General features: G+C 59.0%; 1 protein-coding gene across 4 annotated transcripts in view; it reads left to right on the top strand.

Moving 5' to 3' along the window:
• The window catches only part of MID2 (midline 2), a 100,087-nt gene that overhangs the window by 66,885 nt on the left and 12,886 nt on the right, over positions 1-20,316 (top strand). For 2 of the 4 annotated variants that reach the window (XM_054838965.1, XM_054838966.1), the window contains exons 3-7: positions 2,806-2,901; positions 11,643-11,750; positions 16,554-16,702; positions 17,204-17,331; positions 18,359-18,502. In XM_054838965.1, coding sequence (XP_054694940.1) covers positions 2,806-2,901; positions 11,643-11,750; positions 16,554-16,702; positions 17,204-17,331; positions 18,359-18,502 — 625 coding nt within the window. The remainder of the gene's footprint in view (positions 1-2,805; positions 2,902-11,642; positions 11,751-16,553; positions 16,703-17,203; positions 17,332-18,358; positions 18,503-20,316) is intronic. The other 2 variants (XM_054838967.1, XM_054838968.1) reach the window with 2 other exon arrangements.

The following is a 20,316-nucleotide window of genomic DNA, read 5'->3' as shown; positions in this document are numbered from 1 at the left end:
CAACGCTTACAATTCCTAAACTTGTCTTGAACGCCCAGCCTTGATGCTATCTTCAAACAGGAACAGAGAAATTCATGTTTAGTTCAGCTGCCTGTTTGATATCTGGAGAAAAAGGAAAATCGGGAAGTTGTTGCTCATCGTGCGCATAACTAAACAAAATATGAACATCAGCGCTTGCTCATCGGTGCCGTGTTATTCAGCTCCTGCGCTTGGGTGCCAAATGTATTTATTGTGCATCTGGTCACCGGCAGGTAAATGGGGTGCAGTCACTGAGCTGCCAGAGAGGGTTTCATCCTGGCGGGGTACTTTGCCAGCTCAGGCCGGGAAAGGCTCGGCTGCTGTCCCACGGTGACCGTGTCTGTGCATTCTCCATCTCCGGTCCTGCCGGTTTCCATCACCTGGGCGACCCGGCCCCTTCATCTCACCGAGCACCGAGGGCGTTTGCCCAAGGACGTGGTGGTGTTGCCTTTTTATCTCTTTGCTCGCTTCTCTTCCGGTTGTAGAGAAATCAACTGTTCAGTATTGAAGGCCAGAAGGTGAATGTTTGGGGAAATTATGAGCGTGTTATAAAGCAATTAAAAACCCTCCCTTATAATTGCTGTAAATTATATATACCTACAGAATAGCCAGCTGGTGTAATCAAAGCTTCTAGTGCGTTTTATTTGTTTCAGCAAATCAAACAGGAGGAAACGGTTCCATCTGCATTTTCACGCGCTGCACGAGGGTTTGCGGCCGCCGGAGGTGCCTCGCTAAGGAAGCCCTGCGGAACCAGGGAGCGGCACGGGGGGGGGGGGGTGCTTGCTGCTCGAGCCGTCGTTACGACGAGCAAAACCACTGCCGACTGCTTCAGCATCGCTGCAGCATCGGCGCGCGCTTAACGAACGGCTCAGGGGCAGGTTTCGTGCACGTTTCTGGATGGGAGGAGTGACGCTGTCCCCTGGAAAACTGGGGATGCTGCGAATGCGTTTTGGACTCGTGTGCTTCAAAGGGTGTACCTCCAGCTCAGCTCCCTCCCTGCCCTCCGTCAGCAGCCCTGGAACATTAAAGCAGATCGGCTGCAATTTCAAAGCTGCGACTTCAGTGCAGCCGAGTCGGTGATGAGGAAGATAATTAGCAAGTTAAATGTTCAATGCTTTCGTCAAATTATGTTTAATAATATTGAGCTATAAGGAAAGTGGGTGGCAGGAACTGTTAGCAGCTGGCTTTTTCATTATCGATACAGCGTTGTTGTGCAAAGCACTTTCCACTTAATGAAGGCACCCTGGGTTTCATTTCAATTTTAAAGCCTGTTTCTGCGTTCTGCTTCACCTGCCGTTGGCTAGCAATTTGCAGGATTGCGAGCGGGTTCAGAGTATTTCAGGAGCCGGTGGTCTTTCAGGAATGAATGCTTTGCCTGTGCTTCAGGACTATGATTCAAGTTCTCTGGGCTAACTAGCCCCCAAATTCTCTGTGTGTGCAGAGAAGGGCCGTGTTTATGGGTCTGCTGGAGCCTTGATGAAAGCCTCGGACTGCAGTTTCTAGCTGAGGACGAATAAAACACCGCGGGGATCCTCTTCCAGCCCTGAAGTTTAAAATATTAATAGGATATCATTTTCCCGACAAGTGTTGCAACAGGTAGTGAGCACTTTGTTATAAAACATTTCCTCTTAGCGGAGCCACGTATTTTAATGGAAATGCGGTGTCACTTGAATTATTGATATCCAAAAGAATACCAGTCCACTGCGTGTCCACAGGTATCGAAATCTTTTCAAACAGGCTCTTTCTCCGCACTCCGCTGGATCCTGCTCTGCTCCACGGATTTGGCAGCCCGCGGGTGCCAAAACATCCCCGGGGATCGCTCCCACCAGCGAAAGGCAGCGTGGCCGGGGAGCGGGGAAGGGAGGTGCGGGGACCCCAAACCTTCCCCTGGGGCCTCTCCTCTCGGGTACCAGCAGAGGACAAGGAGGGCAGGGCGGGGATGGGGACTAACGGCGAGTCGTTCGGAGCGGGCAGGCTGGCCCTTGGAGCAGAACGGCTCTTTACGCGCCTGTGAAAAGGTGGGACGGGGAGGGGGGGAGCGGCCAAACTCGGCCGGGTTCCGGCGACGGCTGGCTGCCCGCGCGGGGCGAGCTGTCCCCGTGGCTCGGTCCGGAGCTGCCACGTCGTCCTCCCTGCCCGTGCCTGCCTTGCTCGGGCAGAGGTGCTTTGCAAAGGAGAGAAATCCCGCTCCGATGGTCCAGCAGGCTCTTGTTTGGCTTCCGCACCACGAGCAAAACACAACTGATGACAAAAATAGCCGTGCTGGCTTCTTTCCTGGTAGAGAAGCAGGGAGCGGCACGTTTAGTCTCTCCCGCCTCGTCAGAGGGTTCAGCAGCAGCGAGTGGTCTGAGAACGTTTCTGAGAAACTTAGATGCTCCTGACGTTTTTCCGGCTGCCCGTAACCTTTTCCAGGGCAGGCAGGAGAAACTCAGCTTTGCTGCAGGAACACAACCCACCCTGGCTTTTCAAAGCGTCTCCAGGGAGCAGCAGCCAAGGGCAGACCCACGCTGTCCCCTCCGGCTGCTGACCTGCTCGGGGCCACCGCGGTGCCGGGGCCGGTGGCTCCCCCGGCTCGGGCCGAGCACTCGCACAACCCGGCGTGGGCAGGAGCTGCCCAGAAACCCAAGAGCCTTGGCCCAACGTGATTCAAGCTGTTGCTCCCTCAGGCGGCGTGTTGGGTGGCAAGTGGTCTCGGTTGCTGATGGGGGAAGGGGGACGGTCCTCTGCCTTTGCTGATCTTTTTGGGGTTTTTTTTCTCTTTCTCCCCTCCTCTTGCTGGACCCACAGCAAACCCTGGAGACGAATCTCACCAACCTGGTTAAACGCAACAGCGAACTGGAAAACCAGATGGCCAAGCTGATACAGATCTGCCAGCAAGTGGAGGTTGGTGAGAGCGATCGGGGGACCGGGGGGGCCATGGGGAAGGTGCGCCGGGACCCTCCCGGCTCGAGCGACGGGATGCACGGGATTGCTCCCGTGTCCGTCTGCCGGGGGCTGCCTGGGGAGCAGAGGTGGGTGTGCGGTGGGAAGCGTCACTGACGCCGAGGGGCCGGTGGGAGGCTTTGCTGAGGCCGAATTGTTTCAGAGAGTTTATTCCCAAAGGATGGAGGATGTGGGGCTGGTTCCCAGGGGTCTGTAGGGTCTGGAGGAGACGGTGGCACGACTGGGAGTCACTGGGAAAGGACGCAGGCTGCTGGGCCGGCTCAGGAAGGGAGGACCTGCTGTCCGCTCTGCGCACGGGGGCAGAGGGTGCTTTTGGCGGAAGCCCGGGTGACACGGAGCGTGCAAGCACAGCTCAGCTCTCGGGGACAGGGGAAGCGGAGCTGCCCCTCTCATAGCTGCCTCAGGTGCGGTTTTCCCAGCAGCTCCTGTTTCCTTCGGCGCGCGGTGGGACTCGGTGGGGCTGAGCACTGCACGACCTCGCCGGCAGCTGGAAGGCATTAGTGGGAGTTTGCTTTGGATGCTCAGCGTGCTGTAGCCCGCACCCTGCCTTCAAAGGCTGGGGCATCTCCAGCTGCGCTCCCAGAAACAACAAATCCGTTTGGCCGTGATGCCTCCGTGCTTCAGATTCCCTGTGGAACTCTGGGCTAGTTACACCTCCTCTTTCTTGTCTAGGGGTGCTGTTAAAGTAAATTAGTTATCCAAGTGCTTTGCAAATATTATCAAAGCGATAAGGGCTCCGGGAAAGCTTGGAAGGAAATTGCTAGTTGTGCCGGCAGAGCGGCGTGGAGCAGCCGCGGCTGGGGCAGGACCAGCCCAAGGAGGGAGTCGTGGTCACGTAACTGCAGCTCGTATCAGAACTGCATCTGCCCAGGCAGGCGTGGGAGCTGTCGCAGTGGTCCTTCTCAGCTCCGGGGTGCTCCTGCTGTGATGATTGTATTTGAACCCCTTCCTCTTGGGAAGGAGAGGGTGGGACCCCGCCACGCTGCGCTGGGCTGAGCAAAAGTCCCCTCCAGAGCCTGATGGAGAGGAGGAGGGACGCAACGGGTGCCTGCAGGGGCTGGCAAGGAAGCAGTGTGAAGTCCCCACAGCCGCTAGCAAGCGTTTAACACGTGGGGTGTGCTCTCACCGGGGCTGTCTCGAGCTGTTGGCTCCGCTCCTGGGATGGGGCTGTGCTACAGCCAAAGCACAGCTCTTCCCTGAGCCGCTCAAACGCTCCGTGACCTGAATGTGGAGGTGGAGGGTCCCAGACAAGGAGGACTGGAAGGGATCGTCCCCCATGGGTGCCTGTCCCGAGGTGCATCGTGACGATGGCCGTCCCACCCAGTCCTGAATGTGCAACGGAGACGCTGCCTCTTCCCGTGGCATCTGGCATCTCGTGCTCCTCCGTGCCAGGAAGCTTTCACCAAGTCCAACTTGGAACTTTCCTGCTGCAGTTTCAGCCTGTAACTCTCTGCCCCGTCCTCTCTCTGTGGACACAGGGGGAAAGTTATTTTGCTCATCCCTCCAGCAGCCTATAACATACAGCCCATCCTCCCTTCTCTTTTGTTTCTGGGCTGAGATAGTTTTGTTATTGGGGTTTGTTTCCTCCATATTTCTTGACAGCACTGTTCTCGGTTTCTCTACAGTGCAGACCGTCCCCGTTTTGTGCACGCTTTCTTGGAGATGCGGTGCTCTGAACTGGTACGGTTCCCAGCCAGGGCAATGCTCTGCTCTTCTTCCAGTGCTCTGAGGAGAGAGGGAAGGGTTATTCTGGCTGTCTCCAGGCTGTAATCCCATTTCTGTATCCCAGGGCAGGGCCGCAATTTTCACAGCCGTGTCTCCCAGGCAGTCTCTGATCCATCCCCGCTCCGACCCTCTCGGCAGGCTGCCTGGCTGCTGTTCTCTGCGCTGGTCCTCACCGAACCTCACGCCGCTCGGTCGGGCTGTTTTCCTCATCTCTCTCGTTCGTTCTGGGTTCGGGGCCGGCCTCGCTGTGCCCGCGTAGGCAGTGACTTGTCCCCAGCCCCTCGGTGCAGGTGGGGACGTTGTCTCCGGCGACAGCAGCTTCCCCTTGCAGGGCAAGGCTGGTCCCAGCCTTTCTGCCGGTTTGCGGTGGCTGGTCTTCTGCTCGCTTTCCAAACACGCGTACTCTGCCCCCCTGCATCCGCCCTGCTGTCGGACACGGCGATCGCAGTCGCTCCTGCCCGAGCCCTGAATTCCGCAGCAGAATAGCAACGTTCAGGCTGAAGCCAGCAGCAAGGGGGAAAGGCTTTGTGGCGGGGATTACAGCAAGCGTCGAGGAAGAGAGGAGATCACCTTTAATCCTGCTGAAGAAAGGGACTCCGCTGACCTTGCTGCTTTGACCACTTGATCTACAAAACTCTTTGTGTTCCCGGTGTGCAATCAGGCATCTTTTGTTTGCATCGCCAAGGGAAGCGTTTGTGCGAGCTGTGCGCAGGCAGAGCCCGTGCCAGCAGACTGACGCTGCTCTTGGCCGCGGCTCCGGAGTCAGGAGTTCATAAGCGATGCACTCCCGTGGAAAACCTTCGAGAGGAAGGCGGCAGTTAATACTTTACTGGTGTTTCAAAGTGCACGTACCAATTAATAAGAAATTAATTTGCAGCTTTGTTTACTGAAGTGATACGTGGAGAGAGGCTGTTGCAATTAGTTTCCTCTTAATGGGCTATTGATTTTTCCGTCGCTAAATTAAGCACCGGTTCCTTGAACCAGCACCTTTCCAGAGAATAAAGACACGAGGCTGCTGCAGGGATTGCTGACGTGGATTCGGGGGGGAGTTTGCCAGCGCCTGAGCAAACGTGACGGTGGTTTGCTTCGCCCTTGATCACTCCAGCCCTTACGGGGGGGATGCAAGCCCTGCGGCTTCCCGCGCGACTGCCCCGAGCTGCCTCGTGGGCCGAGCAGCCGGCGGGGATGCGGGCACGCTGCGTGTGCTGACTGGAGTCGTTTGCCCGTAGCGAAGCACGCGGGGTGCGTTTGCTCGGGGAGCTGCAGCTTGTTCTTCACCATCTGCATCTCGGAAAGCAACTGGGGCTCTCAGGCCGGGAAGGCGCTTCCTAACCCCCACGCTTCCTGCAGGCAGCATCCGCGTTTTGTCCTCTGCTCGCTGAAAAGGTCCTTGTTGCTGTCCCGGTGATCTGGAGAGTGCAACGCCTCTTCCTGAGAGTGCCAGCGGTGCCGTGCACGCTGCCAGCTGCAAGTCACCGTCGGGCGCAGCCGGTGCGCGAGGAGCAAGGAGCTGAGACGTGCTCTGAGTTTCCACACCGAAATAAGGAGCAGAAAAATCACCCCTGGGTTTTGCAGCACTGCTGACCTTCCCGAGCGTGGCTGCGCCGATGCTCCTGCGTTGCTCGCCTTGTCCTGCTCCTCTCCCTGCCGGTGCGCCGTGGTGGGGAGGGGGATTTTTGGCTCTGCAGTAGGAATGGCTTTTGTCGGAGGTGTCTCCTTGGGCCGCCTCTTCCCCCAGGGGTAAGGGCGTTTGCAGCGCCGGTGGTAAACCAGCGAGTGGATGTCTTGCTGGCAGAGGAGCAGCCAGAAGGTCCTTGCGGAGCCCTGGTGACAGTCGCCAGCACTCACTGCTCTTACACGTCACGCTTTGACTCCAGGACCCCGCCAGGGATGGGGCAGGGGTGCATCTGGATGTGCCAGGATGACGGGACGTCCTCCCACACCTCTTCCTCCTCTGAATCCAGCTCCAGCATCTTAATGAGCTGACCTGTGATGAATTGAAAGCTATTTGGGATTTCTTTCTGATTCTGGAAGTTTCAGACCTCTAAGCCGTCATTTTCTACATAGTTTAGGAGTTTTCAGCTTTGCCAGTTGTTCTGCTTAAAATAACAGTTGAAATACATTTCTCAGCCTTACTAAACACGCAGTCCTGCCCTTCAGAGGCACCTTTTCAGAGAGCACGTTAAAGTGTGAAGCAGAAAATATCTCTGCGCCTCTACGCTCCCCCGTGAGTCTGATTGCAGGGGAATTTGCTGTCGAGCTATTTGCGGACAGGGCACGGGGGCAGACACGTGCGATCCCCACATACTCCGTCCGTCAGGGCAGGTCCAACGTCGGTCCCACATTGTGCCCAGGTAGCTGTGCCACCAGCACCCTGAGGTGCAGCGGGAGGCACTCCAGAGGAGACCGTCGCAAGCGTCCCCAAGCCACCGAGCCCGCGCTGCCCGTTGCACGGAGCGACCGCCTCCTGTACGGTGCGCGGGAGAGATGCGAGCCCAAGAGAGCAGGTAACCACCCTAGAAAAAAGCCGAGTTTGTGAAGTGGCGGGTGGGCAGCAGAGATGGTCCCCACCCCGACATCCCAGCGGGGAGGTGCTGCCCGTGTAGCTGCGCTGCGCGGTGGGATGGTGGCCCTCTGCGCCATGGCAGCGGCCTCGGCGCAAACCGGTGCGTGTCCCCTGAGGCGCGGCTGCCTCGCTACGTGGGCAAGACCCTGTTGATGGTTTTGGGGGTGGCAGCGCTGTGGGGGTGGGTTCCTGCTGCCTGGGTGTGGAGGAGGAGCTTTGTCTGCGTGAATCACGCCTCAGGCTGAGATGATGTTCCCCATCCCTCCACCAGCTGCAGCGCCAGCTCTTTCCGGGATTGAGTTTTACCATTTGCTTTTTATCGTAGGGCTGGATTGTCCCTTTGTGTGTCTAAACGCTCTCCCCCCAGCCGCCTTTCCTACAATCGTAGCACCCGCTGAGACTCCCCCCCGCCCCCAAATGCAGCATTTACCTGGGATCTAGTTCATCCTCACAGAGCGCTTTGGCCAGTATCTAACCGTGCCTGAGCCAGCAGAGCTGTGTCGGTCTGAAATCCCACCTCCGTGCTCTGCTGGCACTTTGGGGCTGGGACCCTGGCCTCGAAAACGCTCCTTTTTGGACAGAAGGCAGCTGGGCAAAGGGGCTGCGGCACCGCTGCGGCTTCGTCTGCCTTCGGTCTCCGGAGCGTGAACGCTGGCTGAGCTGCAGGTCTCGTGCCCTGGGTGGGTTTTCAGATTGAGGATTCAATGAACCAGGAGCCCAGGATCTCCGCTTGGCGTGCCAGGCTGGAGGGGAGCGCGGCACTTGCTAAAGGATGCCCCCCCCCCTTTGTAGTTTTTGCAGTCCTGGCACCCGGGGCTCCCTCCTGCCAGCACTGCAAACAGCCCCGGTTTTGTGCTCCCGGGAAATTTGGGTGATGGCCATCCCTGTCTGCACTCGTGCCTCGAGGGGCGAGCGGGCTGCCAGCGTCCCCTGCGACCGTCCCGGGTTGCAAGGCAGCACAGATTGCTGCAGGCTCCAGCCCTGGGTCTGACTTCCCCCCCCCGCTACCTTGCAGCAGATTTGGAAGATCGTCTGCTGTTTTTTCTCAGTGGAGTTGCCTTTGCAGACCACCAGCTGTCTCCCACTTCAGTGTTGCATAATCTGCTGGCCAGGTTTAAAAAAAGATCTTGTCTCAAATATGTTTAACTCTGGGTTGCCTTCAGACTTCTCCACTGTTTCACATAGCTTTGAGAGTACAAAATGAAGAAAAACCTATTTGTGTGCTCTGGTACGCTGTTTAGTTTGATAGGGCTCAATTCCCCTTTCCTCTCCATCCCCCGTGGATGCTGACCTTTCCTGGAGACAGAGGACTGAGACCTCTGCCTCTGCTTTCACTTTGCTCTTGGCATGCCTGCCTTTCAGCTTTAACATTAAAAAAAAAAAAATGTGTAATTGAAGCTTGCAAAGGAGGTCCAGCAGCGATTAATTAGCCTAAATTAAGCAGGACACATGCAGCTTTTTTTGTGGAAACAAGCCACTGTTTCCTTTTGGGGCCGACACCGTGCTCACCTCCACCCGTTCGAGGGACCCCCTGTGTCCCCCGCTCGCTGACCCCCTGCTACCTGCATCCTGATCATCCCGTCTCTCCGAAGGACACACGCTCCACCTCCCTGCCGGCAGCACCAGCTCGGGATTAGCCGGGGGAGCCACAGTTCGGACCAGTCCTCCAGCACCTCGGTCCTGAGCGCCCTGGGGAGGGCTCCTGCTCTCTGTCCCCGGGCTCCTGGCAGAGCCTGGCTGGGCACAGCAGTGACGTCTGTGCAGAAGGACCGACGGCCTTGGGAGATCTGTGAAGAAGGAATCGTCAATGCATGGCATGTCCTACTTGGGCTTCTCTGCTCTTCTTTGAAGTCTTACGGGACAAGTCCGCCATCGTGTCCTCCTGCCTTCTCTCGCTGCCCCCCACCCTTGTCTCATCCAGGGAACGTGGCTCTGTAGCCCGGCGTAACGAGTGTTTACTGGTCCTTTCTCCAAGGGTGAGAAGGCCATCTGGAGTAGCATCTTCCAGAGCAAGGCTTCAGAATCGGTCGCTCAAGAGTCCAACCCAAATGGAGGAGCCACACGTGCTGGTCTCCCGTGTTTGCAGCATCCGCCCCTTCGTGACCAAGGAGCTGGAGCGTCTCCTTGCTGCTTTCCCCAAAGGCACGTTGAGAGCCACGCAGCCCGCTGGTAATGCCCTGCCTGGCTGGTGGGTATCTGCTGGTCAGCAGGGCAGGGAGAGCGCATGCGATCTCCCCATGGTCATGTTTTGGTAGACGCTAAGTAGCAAAATTATCACCTTGGCCAACTGTCCACATGGCAGAGGCCACAAGGAGACCAGACCTGGTCTGGAAGAGGCCAGATCGTGTCCAAGGTGGCTCGCGGCGGTCACACCTGCAGGTGACTTTTGGGAAGCTCTGGCCAGTCTGATTGTGTCGTCTTCAGTCCACCACTGGGACTGACTCAGGTGCCCAGGTCTACACGAGGTCTCCTCATCTCCGGGCTCCAGTCCCTCCTCTCGGTGCGGCGATTCTGGAGGGCAGGGTGGGGGGAAGAGCTGGTTGTGCCACGTAGCGAGTTGTGTTTCTTTGCCACTGAACCATAAGTACCAGGAATGAGGTTAGAGAGGGAGGAACGCCAGCGGCAGCCTGGAAGATGGCTGTGATCGTGAACGTGCTGTTTGATGCTCACTCGTTACTCCGCCGGGGACCGGCCCAGCCGAAGCCGCGTGTCTCGTCTTGGGAGCCGTGGTCAGGAGGGGATGGCGTAGGGAGGAGATGATGGGTTTGAGCATCACCAGGCTCCCCTCCTCGTGAGCCCGGAGCAAAATCCATTAGGGGACGGTGCCCCAGTTTAGAAAGCGAACCGCAGGCGCAGTAGGAGATTTCAGCCTTGAGAAAGCTGAAAGATTTATTGTGGTCTGGGCAGTCATCCTGCCAAACCTTCGCGCTGTGAAGAAATGGGGCCTTTTAGAGCAGCAGGTGCTGCCAGCAGCATCTGGTACTTTTTTAGCTTTTCTAGGGGGAAGATGGCTATTTGTAAAAGGCTTTGCTCAAGGAGCGGCTCCCGAGGAGTGCTCCGTGGCCACCGGGCCCCGTGCTGTGGCTGGAAACCAGGGCAATGGAGGCGTCCGTGGAGCCGGGGGCTGCCCGCCGCGTTGGCAGCACCGGTGTGATGTGCCCAGCCGCTGCCCAGCTTCCCTGCTCGTGGGCTGCAAGCCGCCTCCGAGGAGGTGCTGGAGCCCCTGGAGTATCTTGGCCCTGCCAAGAGTGTCCTGCAGCACCGGGAGGGGGAAGAGTTTTGCTCCCCGGGGCCCTGCGGCACGCTGCAGAGCTCGGGGCTGCAGCCCGGCACGGTGAGCGGCCGGAGCAGGGTGCGGGTGGCTACGCCAGCCCAGCTTTGCCCGTAGCTGTCGCTGCCTTGAGCTGGTTCAGCCCTCTCATTAAGATCCCACACAGCGTTTCCCGATGTGCCCTTCGCAGCCATGCAGCCCCCCGCGGGCTCTGCCCGCGCTCCCTCCCTCTGCCCGCACCGAGCCGTTGCTTTCGGTCTCGTTTCTGCAGATGCTTTGAAGTCACGGCCACCCTTGCTCTTCCAAGCAGGGCGCGCTCATTCATTTTTAAACAACTTCTTGCTTTAACTAGCCCACGGGCACTGCCTCGGTGCGGGTGCGTGAGCGCGCTGTGCGTTTGGCTCGGGAGGAGAGGCCAGCGAAGCTCGCTGCTTCTGCAAGAAGCCTGCGCTGCTCAACGCAACGGGCAGGACAACCACAGCCGAGGGCAGGATGGGGGTCACTTGCAGCCGCGGCTGTGCGGAGCACCCCAAAACGTACAGCCTGCCCAGGGAAGGGAGACGGAGAGGTCCCTGAGCATCCCTGCGCGGAGCTGGCGCGGGCCGGCGCTGGGTGTCAGCGTGGCCGGCGGTGCCCAGGCTTTGTTGGAAAGCGATGCGGCCGTGGCCGCGGGGTGCGGCACCCCGGCAGGGCTGCGCCGGGCCGTGTGGCAGTGGCCGTGGGGGCTCGCTGCTCCCGGGCTGCCGCCTCCCCGCAGCCCCCGCCCCGGTCCCAGGGATGGGGCAGAACCCGGTGGAGCGTGTGCCCCGCAAGCCGCCCGGCACGGCTCCGTCACCCAGCGCTGACCGTGGGCGTGCAGCAAGGAGGGCTTCACGCCCTTCCCCAGCGTTTTTCCTTCCTCCGGCTGCAGCGGCAATGGGTGCAGGTGAGCCAGCCCGCTTCTGTCTGCGTCGCAGGGCTGTTATCTCCTGCCCGGCTCAGCCGCTGGCAGCCAGCAGAGCCAGGGCCCGGCACGGAGGGTATATATTGCATCTCTCCCGGTCTGAGCTGGGGGGGCTGCCGGGCTCGGGGACGAGCGTGTCCCTCCTAACGGCGTGTGCTTTCGCTGTTCCTGGCCAGGTGAACACGGCCATGCATGAGGCCAAGCTGATGGAGGAGTGTGATGAGCTCATGGAGATCATCCGCCAGCGCAAGCAGGTCATCGCTGTCAAGATCAAGGAGACGAAGGTAAGGAGGGCCGGCTCGTGCGTCCGCGGTCGGAGCGTTCCCTCCTGCCCCCGGGGGGGTGGCTGCTGCAGGGTCTGTCCTTCCCCTCGGGGCACAGCCCAGCACAGGGGCTGCTAGTGGCATGCGTGGCCTTGCCCGTGAAGGGAAGGCTTTGGGCAGCCATCGGTGCACGCAGCTTCGCCTCCCTGCCGCCCCAAACGTGTGCGAGTCCGGGTGTCCCTTGCTGCTGCCGGCCCCAGGGCTCCTCCGCCAAGGACAAGGCGCGTGCTCGACGTGGCCGGAGGAGGGAAGATGTGTTGATTAGGATGACAAATTGGTGCAGTTGCTTGGATCAGTCCAGACAGCTTCCTCAGGGCTTTCCTAACACTGCAGTGCTAATATAATAATGTAGAATTAATATTGAAGGGCCGTCCGAGCCCTGTGCTGCAGATGAAGGAGAGGCTCCACGCTCCGCACTGCAGCATAGCCATAGGTGAGCTGGGTTCTCGCCCTTTTCTTTGGGGGGTGTTTGGACCCTTCCTCCAGCGGTTCCAGGTGTTCTGGCTTTTCCCGGTGGTTTCTGTGCGATGGGGAGAGGCTGGAGGGGTCGGCTGTAGCTCTGAGTGGCGCCCACGGGAGTTTACAGTGCACGTGCACGAGCCCTTTGCCTTTCTTACTGGGCTGGAACGTGCATTAGGGTCCAGCTCTGCACCCGTCGCGATGGTGCCGATAGCGAAGCCAGGGACCAGCATCGCCCTGGATACGGATTTTTTTGCAGGCAAAGGTTTGGGAGCGGGTTGCGCCACGTGAGTACGTAAGAGAGCCACCCGGCACGCCGCTCGGACACCCTCGGCAGGAGCGGAAGCTTTAAAATGCCTGCTTGTATCCCAGGCGCTTCAGGGAACATATTTTATGTAACGGTGCCTTCTGCTGGTCCATCTGTCTGTCTGCCTCTCGCTTCCCACCCTCTCCCCCTAACATCTTTTGACCGTGTTGTCCAGTTTCAGCCGTACTTGGCAGGGAGCTGGAAGGCTCCAAGATGTGATTTTCCTGCAAATTGGCAGCTGGGCAGAGGAGAGGGGCCCTGATTAGTGCCCAAAACCAGCAGCAGCGCTCAGCTGCTTATAAATTGCCAGGGTAGGAGCAGCAAGCTTGTGCCCGTGCAGCTGCAAACCCAGCACCGCACCAGCGGGAGGCGGATCTGGGGACGGTGGGACTGGCAGTACCGGGGAGGGGACTGGGTTTGGTTTCCAAAGTTACCTGAAAACTGGAACAAGCCTCTTTGCTGGTGAAATCGGGCCGGAGACAGAAACGTGCGGGTTTGCAGCACTGCAATGCCCCTCCGTACCCCCCGTGCTGCTGGCTGTGGGGAGGCTGGGCAGGTTTCCTCCACCGCTTTCGAGACCTCTGAGCAACGATTTCCAAGCGTGAGCGGGAAGCAGCCTTTCCGAGGAGCCGCAGACAGTGGAGAGTTTAAAAAGCTCCAAACACAAAAGAAAGGAGGAAGCGCTGGAGACTGCGGCTGGTTTGAAGCGCTCCGACTGCGGAGCGAGAAATACTGCTTTCCTGCTGAATTGTCATTTCATTTTCCATTTGTTCTGGGCTGCTTTTCCTGACAAATGGCCCGACGGATGCATGGAGCAGCCTGATTGCACGGCGTTGGAAAGAACGGCGGCCCCGGGCCTGAGAAGGAAAGTCAATGGAGACAAAAGCGCCGAGGCAGTGGTTTGTGCGCAGCCGGCGTGCCGTCCTGGGAGGAACCGGCGGCTCTGTCCCAGGCTTTGGTAGCTGCGGGATGGAGCTCCTCTGCAAGGCAGCGAGAGAGATGGAAGGAGCGGAGCAGCAGCCTGACGTTTGTGCTTGGTCACGGGTGGGAGCGAGGGATGCCCAGCGAGGGTGTCCGGAGGATGACGCCCGCCGTGCTCCCGGACAATCCACCTTTGCCGTAAGGAAACCATGCCCAGCCTTTAGGTGTCTTTTATTCCGGTAATCCTAAAAAAGAGCTCTGCCCGGATGCATCACGCCCATCTTTGGAAACCCCCCGGAGATTAGATACTGAGGAGCCCACATGCAGCTCCAAGCTGGGCTTGCACCTCGCAGGGCTCGGGTTCGTGCTCTGCCGGGGCTCGATACCACCGCCCGTGGGACTGGGCAGCTCCCCGTGGCGAACGTGGCACCGAGGCGGTGGGGATACGCGGGAAGGACCCGGGAGGCAGCGAAAGTCGTCAGGGAGGATGCGAGAGGAGGAGCAGGAGGGAAGCAGGCAGCTGGGTCTGCCCTGAAGAGCTCTCTGCCACGGCGCGGATCCGGCCGGCGGGTGCCAGCACCCACGTCGCCTGCTCGGGCGCTGCAGGTGCCGGTGTCACAGCCCAGCCCCGCTGGCCGTGGGCCACGGCATCTGCGTCTCCTTTTCCCTTGGCCACAGCGGAGGCTTTGCCTGGGATTAACGCTGCAGGCTGCGGTTGTTGCAGGGACGTGGCCGAGGAGAGCTGGGTCTGGACACGCCAGCAGCTCCTGGGAGCGATGGTGGCAAGGGCAGGGGCTCTCCCTGCCTGACGCTGACAGCTCACCGAGTCCTCCCTCAAAACAAAACTCATCTTATTCCTCTTCCTTATTCTCATTTTGATATTTTTTTTCTGACAAGTCCGGTCATAAAATGAACCATCTATCGGCCCATTAAGCCCCAGCAGGAGAGTCGCTTCCTTGTGCAAATAGCCGTGACACGTCGTCACCTCCCAGCTTTAACCTGAGCCTCCTCGCTGCTTGCTTGCAGCCGGCACGCGGCTGGCTCCGGGCAGTAAATCTCACGGGATGGGTGCCGGGGTCTGGCTGGTGTTTCTGCCGATGGATGGAGCAGGCAGGTACCAAGGGCGTCCTCACCTCTGATGGGCGATGTCCCGTCACCCAGTGGGTGCTTCCCAAGGGATGCCTCACCCTGGGCGCCTTTGCAGAGCTCGTGGCGCTGGCTGGAGGGTGCCGAGTGTCCTCACCTTGCTGGTGATTCTCCCCGAGGTCCCATCCTGCTGCAGCCCAGCGTGCTGCTCCGTGGCCGGTGCTGGGGTGGGTGCAGCCGGGTGGGTGCCACGCTGGTCCCACGGGGCTCTGCCGGCTGGCGCCCAGCTATGGCGCAGGGTGCAACCATAGGTGTGGGGTGGGTGGGGGCGCAAAGTCACGGCTTTTTCTTGGCTTGGGGTGCTCAGAGCTCATCTGTTGGCTTTTCACCCTTGGTCTTGTCTGTTTTGAGCTGCTGCGGAGGTGCCAGGGGCTGTGGGTGGACGCCCGCAGCCGTGCCAGGGGAGCAGGGCCCTGCTGTCGGCTGGGGGATTAGCACGCTCCTTAATTGTGAATGCACTGACAGTGCTGACACCTCAGAAGAGCAGCTCGAGCAGCGTCCCGTCACCTCCGGGAGCTCCTGCTCTTGCTTCCTGACGGATTTTCAAACCGCAGACGGGCAGGTGGATTGACAGCGTGCTGCAGGGCAGCGGCGGCGAGCGAGGAGCTCTGGGAGCCGCTGTCACGGCGGCTTCGTGAGGCTTGCAAGTGTCCCGCTCCCTCGTCAAAAAAAGGAAACAAGCAAATAATCTGAAGGCGTGCAGACAAGCAGCACGATGCGCGGGCTGCTCCCTTCGGAGGCGGGCTGGGAGAGCTGCGGGTGGTCGCGTGGAGCGGAGAGGACACGGCTGAATCTCTGCCGTCGCGTTCTCGCAGGATGAGTCCTGCACGATGCTTGGTTGCAAGTGTCTGCTAAATAAGCAAGAGGAAATGGTGTTTCTCTGGTTGGTGCCACAGGCACATTCCTGGAGCGCCACTCGTTTCATTTTAAGATAAATTTGTGTGATGCCGTTCAAGAGAGCCTCGTATGGGACACGGCTGCAGGGCACAGGGCAGAGGACGGAGGTGGGATTTATCATTTCAGAATCTGCTGTTTAAGGTGCACCTTCATCTGCTGAAATTTGCTTTCCCGTCCCCTGGGTGTCTGTGGGGTCCTCGGCTGCAGATGCACGCAGGAACAGGGCAGTGGGAATTTCTCTTTCATTAGCAAGTGCCTCGTTGCCCCTCTGAAGATGCTTTTCCAGATACAGAATTACTTCCAGCTTGGCTGTCAATGTAATTCCCAGGGTGCTGATTCGCCTCCTTTCTTCTGCGTCTTTGCTGGAGCCAGTGTAGGACCCAGGACTCCTCCTCCCGAACCAAAACATTGTCTCTGGCACAGGCAAAGCCTCAGCCAGCCGGAGCAACGGTACGGTGGGGTTAAACACAGGGTATTGACCTCAGCCACCTCCAGCTCCAGGCTTTCCTGAGCTCCCAGCTTCAACAGGAGAACCACCCCAAAATCAGCGTCGGCTCCTCTGTAACCTCCTTCTCCCTCCGACCTGCTCTGCTCCTGGCTCACATCTGAGTTTTCCCGTTTCCAGCATGAAGCTGGCCAGTCTCCGACAAGTCCCCATCGCTTCGGGGTTTCCAGCCCTTTGCCTCCCGCTCGGTGCCATCCGCGCTCTTTGGGAGACGAAGGGATGCTGCAGGGTCTGAGCCCCAGGGCGACCGAATTTTACCTGGGGGCAGTCTGATGGGAAGGGAGTGCCGGGGTGGCTGCACACATGTGTGTGTGTGTGTTCACGTGGAGACAGGAGGGAGAGAAGTGCGATTATGTTGTTGTCAGAGCCGTAGCCTCTAATTCAGTAGACCCTACAGAAATAGGACCATTGCGGTCCCTGGAGTCCTTTCACGTCCCGTGTCGAACGGGGATGGATGGGGTTTCCTCTGTGCTTCTCAGGCTGCGTGCTGGCTCCTGAGCGCCTGTGCTTCCCTCTGCTCCTCCCGCAGGTGATGAAGCTGCGGAAGCTGGCCCAGCAGGTCGCTAACTGCCGGCAGTGTCTCGAGCGCTCGACGGTCCTCATCAACCAGGCAGAGCACATCCTGAAGGAGAACGACCACGCGCGGTTCCTGCAGACAGCCAGGAACGTGGCCGAGAGGTGGGCTGGCACGCCTGGCTCAGCAAGCCGGAGCCGTCCCCTGGTCACAGCTCCCTGCCCAGGGATGCCCTGTCCTCCCCCCCCTGCAGCCTTCCGGCGTGCTGCCCTCAAATAAACCCGTCAGGGCTGTCACCGGTTCCCGTCCCTCGCAGGACGGGAGTTGCACGGCAGATCCTAAGGAAGCCGAACATCTGCTATGGGGGCAAACAGCGTTCCCAGGGCGGGAGAGCGGTGGAAACGCCAATGTGAAGGGAGCTTGGGGGCAGCCGGGTCTGGGACCCCCCAAGGATGGAGCACCCCCACCTCTCTAGGGACCTGTCCCCGGGCTGGGCCACGCTCCTGGGGCAGAGCAGTGGTCAGTAGGTGCAAGCCGGTTTCCCGACGGCGTGTAATGTCACCACGAGGCTGCTTGCACCCTTTTAACCCCCCCTCTCGCCGCTGCTGGGTGTCGGGAGCGGTGTGCACCCTGATGCGTATTGATGGGCTCATCTTTTCTTCCAGGGTCGCCATGGCAACTGCATCCTCTCAAGTCCTGATACCAGATATCAATTTTAATGACGCCTTTGAAAACTTTGCTTTAGATTTTTCCAGAGAGAAGAAGCTGCTGGAAGGGCTGGATTATCTCACCGGTGAGTGCCCAGGCGCGCTCCCCCCCGCCTTCCCCGCAGCCCTCCTCCCCTGCGGCCCGCCGAGGGCTGGCTGGCGTGTTTTAAAGCAAACTGGGTTGCCGCTCGTTCTGACCGGTAAAAAGCGCCCAGTCGGCTGCGGCAGAGCAGAGGCCGTGCTGTCACCATGGCCCCGTCCTCCTGTTGCACTCTGCCTCTCCCGGGGGCCAGGTGGAAGAGTTCGGGAAGCTGGCCAGAAATGATGGTCTGCGTGACCCGGGGAGGAGGCTGATGCCCATAAGGATCCGAGAAGGTGGATTACAGAGAGGGAACAGCGAATTAACCGATTATTGTACTTCTAACGCACTGCACGCTTTAGCATTTCCCTTTTGCTGCCCTTTTTGTGGCTCTCCTGGTGCTAAACTATGAACTGCTGTGGGCAGAGACCTTGCTGGGCTTCTTGGCGCTGCCTCGATGCCCGTGGCACAGGCTGAACGCTGCTCTCAGCCTCATCCGGGGCGATGCGGGTGCCCGGGAGCAGCCCTGCCGCAGCCGACTGCTGCTGACCGTGCCGTGTGCTGCAAAACCAGGGGCAGGGACGAAAGCTCCGGAGAGGCGAGAGTGTCGTTACTCACCCAAATCCGATTTGCTTCATTGCGAAGCAGATCAGCTTTCGACGAAAGGTTAACAAAACCCATGTGTCCAGAACAGTTTGGGGACAAAATACTGATTCCTCAGCCAGTGCCGAGAAATAGGTGGATTTTGAAGTGGCTCCTCAGCTTGTTTCGGGGTGGGGGTGTCAGACCTGGCGGAGGCAGCGGCGAGAACCCCTCGTTCCGGCACGCCTGAAAACACGCTGGCCCCTGGACACGTTGGTATCGCGCTAAAACCTTTAGTTAAGCGGGAAACACAATGACAGATAAAATGAGACGGTTTGTGTCGAGACGCTCTGCTCCCCACCTCTGTCATTAAGGGACCAAAAAAAGTCCGAGGTACGCTAAGAAAGGAGAGCGCAGACTTACCCAAGTGTGTTACCTGTGATCTCCCGCAGCGCCCAACCCACCATCTGTCCGAGAGGAGCTTTGCACGGCCTCCCACGACACCATCACCGTCCACTGGATCTCGGAGGACGAGTTCAGCGTCAGCTCCTATGAGCTACAGTACACCATCTTCACCGGCCAAGCCAACTTCATCAGTAAGTCGCTGCGCGCCGGCTCGGTTTGGGGGACTGTGGTCCGGTTCGGGAAGAAAAGGGCTTTTGGGGAGAATCAGCAGGTTTAAAGGCTGGGAATTAAGGGAGGAAACCACAGCGAAGGATCCTCTGAGGACACCGCTCGGGGCTGTAAACAAAATGTTAGAATCATAGAATCGTGGTTTGTCCGACCTGAAGTCGCGCCTTGGAAGAGCACGGCATCCCCGCAGCACGGCTCGTGCAAGAAGGTTTTATTCCCGGTTTTCCTTGGTAGCGCTTGCTGTTGTAGGAAATGCTGACAAAAAGCCTCAGAGTTCAGGACTTCTCGGGCCGCTGTTAGTTTATCTCCCCGGTCAGGAAGACATCGGTGCTGGAAGCGCGGTGTCGCAGCACAGGAAGGCTGTTAAGTGCACTTTGAAATATGCAGGAAGCTGCCAGGGAAAGTTACCGCTTGTGACTTCCGAAGCTGATCAAACTTGCATCCCCGGCCTTTGCCCTCGTTTGGGAAAACAAGATGATGTATTTCCTCCTGGCCGGAGGTTAGTTGTGGGTACCCGGTGCCACAGCAGCCCGATTCCCCTGCCCAGCTCCGCTCTCCTCCCCCAGCCGCGGCGCGTTGTCTGCGGCGCTTTGCGCTGCCCCGAGAGCCCTGGCGAGCTCAGCAGCTCCCGGGCTCCAGCCTCCACCTCCCCAGCGCTTGCCAGCTGAGGAGGAAACGCGGACCGTGCCGGAACGGCCGGTTGTTCGGGTGGGCAGGGACACCTGAGGGTCTTTGCCCCAGCTCTGCGTACGCCGGGCTGACTTACAGCCCAGCCAGGTTGCTCAGGGCTTGCTTGAGCGCTGACAGTCTCCAAGGATGGAGAGCCCCCAGCTCTCGGGGTCGTCCCCCAGGAGGACTTTTTCCTTATCTGACCAGGGTTTCCCCCGCTGCAACCTGTGCCCGTGCCCCTCGGGGAAGGGTCTGGCTCCCGCCTCTCCCCGCAGGGCGCTTTGGGCTGGGGGTCCATCGAGGGGCTGGGGCATCAGTCACCCCGCCACCCTCGGGGGCCGTGGGGGCTTGCAGAGGCGTTGGCAGGGCTACGGGAGCTGCGGCGGCGGCAAGGACAGCGCCGGAGGAGAGCGCGGAGGGGCATGCGTCAGGAGCGTCCTCCTTGGCCGTCTCGGGGAGCTCTTCGCAGGAGGAGTAAGGAAATCATCAGTTAACATCTCAGAGGAGAAAAAATGAATAATATATTGTCACTTGAAATAACACAGTCAGGCCTGGGTGATGAGAGCGTTTGAGTCCTGGCTGAACTCACCCATGAAGAGACGCTGGAAATGGCGCGTTAGGGCTCGCCCGGCCGGAGCACGAGAGGCTTCCCGTGAAAGGAAATACCTTTCCTAAGAGCACACAGTTGGCCTGTGGAAACCTTCCCCATCACGCTCTCTTTAAAGCCAAGAGCTAAGCAGGGGTCGGACATTTTTATGGATGACGAAAGCTGCAATAAAAAGGATTTTTTTCAGCTTTGGCAAGGGTAAAAGCCCTCAGTCTTCAAGGCCAACCCCTTCTTGATTGTTTAGGGAAAGAAACCTGCTTGGGAGGCCAAATCATTCTCAGGCTGTCGTCTCTCAGCCACCTTGTCCTCTCTGACGAAGGATCCGAAGTTGGTCCCAGTCTGCAGGGAGATCACGCTTACCCGTGCCTGGCTGAACGCCGCGTGCTCTGATGGAAGCAGCTCTGCGTGTAGGATGCAATCGGTATCACATCTGTTCTATTTCCTACTTCAAATAACATTGCACTGCTCCCCTAGGCCCTTTCCACGTGTGTTTTAAACCAA

This window comes from Grus americana, chromosome 12, assembly GCF_028858705.1.
Source record: "Grus americana isolate bGruAme1 chromosome 12, bGruAme1.mat, whole genome shotgun sequence".
NCBI classification, from domain to species: domain Eukaryota; kingdom Metazoa; phylum Chordata; class Aves; order Gruiformes; family Gruidae; genus Grus; species Grus americana.
The sequence above is the reverse complement of the archived record's forward strand: the minus strand, read 5'-3'. Positions and strand labels throughout refer to the sequence as shown.